General features: G+C 43.0%; 2 protein-coding genes across 2 annotated transcripts in view; both read right to left on the reverse strand.

Annotated features, from left to right (window-relative positions):
- LOC103510303 (furin-like protease 2) overlaps window positions 1–7,894 on the reverse strand; it is a 25,869-nt gene extending 17,975 nt beyond the window's left edge. Inside the window, exons 1-10 of the mRNA XM_026824385.1 lie at window positions 7,886–7,894; window positions 7,523–7,643; window positions 5,563–5,719; window positions 3,905–4,207; window positions 3,580–3,700; window positions 2,859–2,949; window positions 2,293–2,329; window positions 1,662–1,861; window positions 700–969; window positions 45–261 (exon numbers count right to left, since the gene is read on the reverse strand). Coding sequence (XP_026680186.1) covers window positions 45–261; window positions 700–969; window positions 1,662–1,861; window positions 2,293–2,329; window positions 2,859–2,949; window positions 3,580–3,700; window positions 3,905–4,207; window positions 5,563–5,719; window positions 7,523–7,643; window positions 7,886–7,894 — 1,526 coding nt within the window. The remainder of the gene's footprint in view (window positions 1–44; window positions 262–699; window positions 970–1,661; window positions 1,862–2,292; window positions 2,330–2,858; window positions 2,950–3,579; window positions 3,701–3,904; window positions 4,208–5,562; window positions 5,720–7,522; window positions 7,644–7,885) is intronic.
- A 518-nt stretch (window positions 7,895–8,412) lies between these two features.
- The window catches only part of LOC103510304 (transcription initiation factor TFIID subunit 3-like), a 3,872-nt gene continuing 3,241 nt past the window's right edge, over window positions 8,413–9,043 (reverse strand). The window contains exon 3 of the mRNA XM_026824386.1: window positions 8,413–8,441. Within this exon, the coding sequence (XP_026680187.1) occupies window positions 8,413–8,441 (29 nt within the window). The remainder of the gene's footprint in view (window positions 8,442–9,043) is intronic.

Raw genomic sequence — 9,043 nt, forward strand, 5'->3', positions numbered from 1 at the left:
AACCCCTGGTAAAGTAGGGCCTGTTAATAATAAACTATTCTTACCTAGATCTGACCAGGACAAGTACAACTACTAGTAGTAACAGTACCACAGCCAGGCCCGTAGCTATGGACAGGGCCCCGGGGGTGATGAGAATGCCCTGTAGGGGGGCCGCGGTGGGCTCCCCGTAGGGGTAGGGCCCCAGGGCCGGCATCAGGTTGTCGGGAGGGGCAGGCTGGGAGATGCGTCGCTTCCCGGCTGGGGACGCGTTATGACACTCGCCTGAAATGTAAAAAAAAATCAAAATTAAATCAAGAATTATTATGTACAAAACACCTACTTTATTTTGTATTCCCCCCTCTTTTTTTAATCTAAGTGGTTTTTTTTTAATTATAAAATAAATACACAAGACCTTGTTTAGACTGCGGTAGTAAAGGGACTTTTCACTCTCATTCTGGCAGTATAAAAACTAAACAGGGTATAATAATAATGATAATAGACTCTTGAGTGGAAGGTTACCACTAGGCAAGGTTAACGCCGGAGGCGTTCTCTACCACCTAACCCTTAGAACTCCATTATTAGATCGCCAATTTCTCAAATAAATGAGGATAAAATTCCATGCCTCGGTCGGGATCGAACCCGCGCCCTCCTGTTTAGCAGGCGAGCGTCTTGACCACTACGCCACCCAGGCAGGTATAATAAAATCCCCACTGTATTTACCTGTATCCGTATCACACATGCAGCAGTCCTGCGTGGCGTACTTGCTACAGCACGGCACGCACTGCGTGTTGAGCTTGTCCAGGTGCAGCGGGTACGTGCATGACAAGCATGAGAACGGGCCGGGCCCGCTGCACGACCGGCATGAGGCGTGACAAGGCTTGCACAGTTGTGTGGGCGGGTCGTAGTATTGCGAACCTAGGCATTCCATGCAGAGACCTCCATCCAGCATGAAGTGAGGGGGACAGGAGGTGCACTGTAGAGGACCTTCACCTACGAACGAAACAAAGTATTTATATTTCAAGTACTTTATATCAGAAGTACCTACTTTTTAATCTGTCAGCTTAAAACTGGGAGTTATTTACAGAGGGAAACTAGAACAATCAGAATTCTTGTCCCCAGCTTGGAACAACTTATGTTAATGTCACTAAGGCTCTTTTTCGGTAATCTGCCTTTTCAGATTGCAAATTTTGTTCTGAAAATGACCGTGAAAGAATCATCTATCTATGTATTTTCTGCGACAAGTTATGGCCAATTTCGTCAAGCCTGGAAAGTTGTGTTTTACATATGAACGTCATCCAGTAGAATCGGTTGATATTTGGATGACGATTTCCGGAACTTTGGATGACAACTGCGGTTTTCTTTCCTCTTTCCTCCTTTCTACTATTTTGCCTTACTTTGCGCCCTACTTTTCATTATTTTATATGATTTTCGGTGAGTTTAAGCGACAGAAAGTGAGATCGAGGTGGACTATGGATCTGGAGGTTGGTGGTTCGTGTCCAAAACAGGAAACAGGTCATAAAATTTAGCGTAGTGTATTAAGCGGTGAACGACATTTGTGACAAGCGTTTTTTCTTAACATAATAATTATGTTAAAAAAAAAAATTGACCCGATTACATTACTTTCCTTCCTATAGGATAAGGAAAGTAATAATTACAATTCTTTTTTTTTATGATTCACTTACCTTTGCATGTGCGACAGTAGTGGTGGCACTTCTGACAGCCGAAGTCACTCATGAAGAACCCCTGGGGACACTCGGGATGACATTCCCCGCCCGCTAGCTGCCATCCCCGCGGACATGTCACGCATTGGTCACGCCTAGGTCCCGCACATGTCATGCACGACAGATAACACTTTGAACATGTACCCAGGTCACTGTAATAACTGCGGACATAAGAGAACATGGGGTTAGATAGAGTGCAAAATAATTTCCTTGGCTGGGATTAATCTCTCACTCTGCAGAGTCTTGACCACTACACCACACCAATGCAGCTCATTTCAAAGCAATGGAACGGAGTGAGTTTTAACTTGGCGATTTTTCCGTTTGTTACTCGAAACATTCGTCCAATTTTGATGAAATTTAACACAAATGTTCCACGCGTAAGCGGAATTTTCTCATATTTTTTTGGATCCCATTGGGGTTCGAAAGGTCTTTTTTTTTACCATTACCTACCAAAGGGTTTTACTCCATTTTGATGAAATCGTCAAACATGTTTAACACAAAAAAGACATTTTAATAGATTTTGGGCTGAATCGGACCTATTCTACATTTCATTGACCCACTAGTGTAGATACATACTGTAGATATAACTTACCCTCTAGCACAGGTAGCCCTACACTGTCCACTCTGTAATAGCAGGGGTGGCTGACACACGGTACAGTTGATTCTGGACACACACTGAGAACATGTATGCAGGCACGGCGTGCAAGTCCGGCCCTGGTCCTGAGAATAAATAAGGTATTGACCCATTACTAAATAAATAAAAAATTACCTCTTTTTTTTCTTGAAGAGGTTTGATAGAGGAAACTGTAACTGCTATGGTCTTATCGTCCCGAAACCGAAGAAAGACGGGATAGAAGAAAGCCAGCCATTCCGAGAACAATCCTTAGCTGTTCAGGATAAAATCCGCCCCGGGCTGGAATCGAACCCGCGGGGCCTAGCGCTTACAAGGCAGACGCGCTAGGCTAGCCTCCGAGCTAACTAAGGTGGCAATACATTCCCTAGTATTCCTACTAAAGAAATTTTCATTATTTGCCATACATTACGTCAACAATTTACAGAAAAAAGACCTCAATTTGTACTTGGGGCAACCGCTCGAGCATCATGAGCACGTTGTCCTCTGGAATGATGTTAGACAAAGTGTTTTATTTATACACATATATAGCAGGGGTGGCTGACACACGGTACAGTTGATTCTGGACACACACTGAGAACATGTATGCAGGCACGGCGTGCAAGTCCGGCCCTGGTCCTGAGAATAAATAAGGTATTGACCCATTACTAAATAAATAAAAAATTACCTCTTTTTTTTCTTGAAGAGGTTTGATAGAGGAAACTGTAACTGCTATGGTCTTATCGTCCCGAAACCGAAGAAAGACGGGATAGAAGAAAGCCAGCCATTCCGAGAACAATCCTTAGCTGTTCAGGATAAAATCCGCCCCGGGCTGGAATCGAACCCGCGGGGCCTAGCGCTTACAAGGCAGACGCGCTAGGCTAGCCTCCGAGCTAACTAAGGTGGCAATACATTCCCTAGTATTCCTACTAAAGAAATTTTCATTATTTGCCATACATTACGTCAACAATTTACAGAAAAAAGACCTCAATTTGTACTTGGGGCAACCGCTCGAGCATCATGAGCACGTTGTCCTCTGGAATGATGTTAGACAAAGTGTTTTATTTATACACATATAATTACCTTGATTACCTTGATGGACCCGTGGTCTCATCAATGGATGCAGAAGACTGTCTCCACCGATGCAGGTCGCAATAGGTCCACAATTCTCTGTCTTCTCTGTCTGCACACGACCACCGCAACAACACATATAATATATGCACTTATTTTCCCTAGCTGTCAGAATGTACTTTCTCAGGGAAAACTTACCTGATAGAATCCCTCAGAGCAGGCCGCTACACACGACGACGCTTCCAGCAGCTTATCCCCAGGGCACGTCAAACACGAATCTGCCGCCGGCCCGTCGCACAACTCACAGGTCGTATGACACCTGAAAAAAAAAAGAACCAAATGTACCTACCAAACTTATATTTAGGTATATAAATGGCTCCCTTTTTTGTCTCTATTGTTCAATTTATTATGATATCTACGATTCATTGTATTTAAAATGTTCAATAAAGAAAGTATTATATTGTTGAAAAAAAAAAAAAAATAATAATAATAATAATAAAAAATCTATTACTATTATTATTACCTCTCACAGGCCGAGCCCGACCAATACTCCCCCGGCTTGCAATTCGCAGTTCCGGCCTTGATACACGCGTTCTTCCTATTCAGCGAATACTCCGGAAGACACGTCAGACAGCCGCCGCTATTGCACGTTGCGCAACCGGACGGACAGGGGCGACACTCGCGCCGCTTCTTGTCCGGATAGTAGGTGGCCGGACAGGCGGCGTAACAGATGCCCGACAGCTCGTAGTAGCCGGAGCGACAGGTGACGCACTCCTTGGCCGCCGGACCGATGCAGGTTTCGCAGGAACTGTGGCACGGGGCACATCTGTGAAGCAGGGTGATGTGTGTGTTTGAAAGAAAAGAAATTATTATTATACAATTGGATCAAACTTTATTTACAGATACAGATGGTAAGAATATAAATACAAAATATAAATACAAAATAAAGTTTGATCAAGGGTGGGGTTAATGCCCAAGGCATTCTCTACCACCCCACCCTTGGTTTAAATACCCTAAAAGGAATCTTTTTAGGTACAAGGACTCTGATTGTTATAGTTAGCCTCTAAAGAGTCGATATTCTAAAATAACACCCATAGCCCTGAATGGGGTCAACGAACTACGCCGGGTGTGATAAGGGCTTAAGCCTACTAATCCGTCATCCCGCGCGCAAAGTGTTCTATAAGTTACCCTCAGTAGGTAAATAACTTTTTTTTTAATCTTTTTCCAAGAGGTTTGATAGAAGGAACTGTGACTACTGAGAGATCTTAGGTGATTGGAAGTACCTAAGGGAGTGAATAAATAGGTGTTTTTTTCCCCCTCAAGTGAAGACTATCTCTGAACCTTTAGTCACTAGTAGAATGGATATTGGATATTGGGACAATAAGTCCTATTTTGACAAGCCTAAAGCACTATACTACCGTGATAAATTTTTTGAAGACTAAAAAACAATATAGAAACTATTTTTTGGAAAAAAAAAAAAAAAAAAAAAAAAAAAAAAAAAAATGTAGGTAGGTCTGTACTTAACTTTTCAGCCACAATATGTGGGAATTTACATGAATAACACAGGATTTCAAGAACAGGGAGGATAAATCATTCGACTGAAATGAAGAGAGAAGGTAAGGAGGAGGGAGGGGGGGGGAGAGGCAGAGGGAATGGAAAGGAGAGAGGGAGAGAGAGGAAGGGTAGAAATGGAATAAAGAGGGGTCGGCGTTGTTCGTCAGCCTCTCAATCAGCTCTGGGGTGATTGCTTTGGGCTATTTGATTTTGGCTGCCAAAATTTTACGAGAGGATGCCCTTCGCACTTAACCTTAGCTATTCCTTTAGCAAGGGAAATTTCAGGCTGGTATCCTCCCTGTTTAAAGTCGCCCAGCCAGACTAAGCTGGTCTACTCCCTGTTTAAAGTTCACCAGCCAGACTAAGCTGGTCTACTCCCTGTTTAAAGTCCCCCAGCCAGACTAAGCTGGTCTACTCCCTGTTTAAAGTCCACCAGCCAGACTAAGCTGGTCTACTCCCTGTTTAAAGTCCACCAGCCAGACGAAGCTGGTCTACTCCCTGTTTAAACTCCACCAGCCAGACTAAGCTGGTCTACTCTCTGTTTAAAGTCCCAAAGCCAGACCAAATTTAAAATCCGCCATCCAGACTTTATTGTTTTATTAATAGAGATGTGAATTCTATTCTTACCTATAGTCATCAGTCTCGTACGTTTTATCGGGACACGCAGCCAGACACTTGTTACCATACAGTACTAGATGATGATCACACGCAGTACAATGGTCTGGTCGTTCCTGACATGAAGCACAGTTTGGTTCGCATGGTACGCACGTACCTTCTTCCGTGTCTGAAATAGTAAAAAGAAGGGACAAGTTACATTCGTAGAGTACTAGATGATGATCACACGCAGTACAATGGTCTGGTCGTTCCTGACATGAAGCACAGTTTGGTTCGCATGGTACGCACGTGCCTTCTTCTGTGTCTGAAATAATAAAAAGAAGGGACAAGTTACATTTAATAGGTACCTTACATGATCATTAGTAATGTCATTACTAATGATGGAATTCCGGATTTTCTGATTTTTCATCATCATTACTTGGAAATAATGACATTACTAATGATTGTGTAAGGTACCTATAAGAAAGAAAAAATAAAAAATAAATAAAGAGGTTTGAGTAAACTCTAACTGCTCAGGTCTTATCGCCCCGAAAGCAAAGAGAGAAGGAAAACAGGATAGGAGATTATCTCATACTATTTTCTTATAAACCTTGGCTGTTAAGGTGTTAAGTAAAACACCTATTAAATTTGTAAAAAAAAAAAAAAAAAAAAAAAAAAAAAAAAACTAGATTTCGGAACGATGAGACGTCCATTGTTACAGTTCTCTGTTTATCAAAACTTGGGGGGGAAAAACTCGTACTCTATTTACTAATATAATCAAAGTAATACAATTTTATTACAGTTCAACAGTTCTCTCTTCGTTCTCTCACGAGACTTGTGCAATATCCGCCTCATCATACATGGCGCCCTTCCACACCCCCCTCCCCTTGCTACTCCCCCTGTCCACCTTCCCGGGGAGCTTTGTACTCTCATCGCCCAGCCTCACATAGAAGTGGTCCGAATCATCTGTACCACCCGGTATATCATCGCCACTGATAGTCACCCTCAGAGGTTGGCCCCGGGTCTTGGCTAGGATATCGAACCCGCTGTTGAACCCGCCCTTGCAGACAAATATTCCGTTGAAACGGGCTTCGTTAATATCCTCCTGGCTAGCCGGGATGCGCTTAGCGCGGCGCTCCGTCCTCGGAACCGCTTTCTCCTCGTGCCTGACAGGTTTGGCGCGCCTACCGCCTGGGCGGATGGAAATTGCGCTCATTGATTTGTTTCGACCGCCGTCGAAATCGTCGTCAGGGCTGTCCGGTTCGTCGCGACCCCAACGGGCGGCGTTTTTGACACCGGCGCTGCCCGAGCGGTTCAGTTTGAGTTTCGTCGGACTGCCGCCTCCTCCTCGGATCATTGTAGACATGGTGACTCGGATAGCTTCTAGCTTCCCCTTTTTGAGACTTTATTTCTTATTGTACAATATTTCGAAAGCAAGGTAGACCACGATTGAGATGGACTGATCAAATCAACAAAATCCCAGTCTCATTGGAAACCAACAAGAATTTCATGATAGAACTTGGAGAGGTTTAGTGAATAGTCGACCTGTTCTACCAAACGGAAAGACCTAGGATATGTATTATGTATGTATTTCTAGCGTAGCTTCTTCCTTTCAACAAATGTTTTATTTCTGTAGAAAATTGTTTTGTGTGTGTATCGCTTTTAGAATGTTACACAGTTTTGCAAATGTATGGCTGTTTTTGTTCAGTTTGTTACATATAAAACATACAATATTACTTATTTAGTTCAAAGTGAGTGGCTAAGAAATCTTCAAACTGAAGGACAGATAGTACATGGATAGATACGAAAAAAAAGAAGTGAAAAGATGAAGGAGGTAATTATTCAGAAGACACGACAATGAAAAACAAAGCTCCTTTTTGTATTTAACCTAACCCTATAGTAACACTGGTCATTGCTCAAATTGTGACAGCTCCTTTTTGTAGGAATTTTAAATTGACGTGACTTCTGAACAAGTACCAAAGTTTCTACTTACTTTCAAAGTACCCCTCCGGACATTGCTGCAGACATATGGCGAGGTCCGTGACGCGCAGATGGGCGGGTGCGCATGTCAGACACGAGTCTTGTCCTGCGCCTGCGCACGTCTCGCATGAGAACTACACAAAAAACTTGTATTACTGCTTTTACATTATAACAATAAGAGGAACAGGAAAAGGAAGGTAGTCCACAGACAGTTTAGTAACCTTTGTCACGTCGCCAAGGTCACCATTCTTGGGTCGTGGTCAGATGACGGTATCCCCAGAGGTTGGCCGGATCTCTTCGCTCGTTCAAGCGCTCTCCACTAGGCCTCACACCGAGTCCCTACGGAATACTTTCCGGGATGGGTCACATAACTGACGTTTGTCATGTCTGATCCTATTATGCATCTCGACATAAAATAATGCGATGATACAAAAAAATAAGGGGCTTTATTAAGGCGAAAGCTCCAGGATGTGAACGCGACGGTGTCCTGGAGTACATAAAAGTTACAATAGACTTTCTCCTGAGACTTCACGTATTACACCGGTAAAACAAAAAAAAAAAAAGAGGTTACTTGTGTGTGTCTTGGGAGTTTGCTCAAATACAGAGAGTACAATTCCCGTCTACGCAAAATTGATGTACCCAAAGACAACATTTGTGGTACTAGTACGAAAGCCGTCAGTCCCACAAACTTTCCTCTGTTTTAAGTATGAGAAACCGAACTTATTTTTTTCAGGTTACGCGATTTCGCAGGAATCGGAGAAGTGATACTGATCATAGGCATAAAAGTTATATACTAAAAGGACACCCATTTGTGGTACGCACTTATAACGAAACTCGTCAGTCCCACAACTTCCTCTTTTAACGTATAGAGAGACCAACTTATTTTTTTCAGGGCTAACAATATTAGCAGATCAGAGAATCGATAACTGATCCTTTCGGCATAAAAGGAAAGAATTACAATTACCACGTAATCGATAAGCTTAAAAAGAAAGAGTTACAATTACATGTAATTGAAGGGAGAGAGGAAGTTGCTTAAACATTACACCGAAAAAAGAGCGTAATGCTAGGCGTTAGAACAAAAAATGTAATCCTTATATCCTTAAAACGCCATTTTAAATTTTAAAGTATCGACTAAAAAAAAAAATTAACCGTTAAAAAGTGAGGGGTGATGGTTGAAATATAGGGGTTACGTGTAAGTTATAATTTTTTCCTTTTATGCGATTTTTATCCCTTTTATAGGAAGACAGGCGGTTGTGATCCGGGGACCAGAGATCGGTAGAAATTAGCTAGCAGGATCAATAGATTCAGGATTATTTATTTTCAGAGTGAGCGAGCTAGGCAAAAGTCGTGCACGCACGAGGGCCACAGGCGGCGCGTCAAAGGGGTTGGTCCGCCGCCGCATACGACCGGCACAGTTCTTAGTACGGCTCTGTCACGCGTCCGCCGTCCTGTTCTGAGCACAGACTGTACGGCGTGGGCGGGGTAGACGCGCAGTGCCTGGGAGCGTATAACAGACGTCGTTACAGGCCTCCCC

Source organism: Diaphorina citri, unplaced genomic scaffold, assembly GCF_000475195.1.
Source record: "Diaphorina citri unplaced genomic scaffold, Diaci psyllid genome assembly version 1.1 scaffold580, whole genome shotgun sequence".
NCBI lineage: Eukaryota > Metazoa > Arthropoda > Insecta > Hemiptera > Psyllidae > Diaphorina > Diaphorina citri.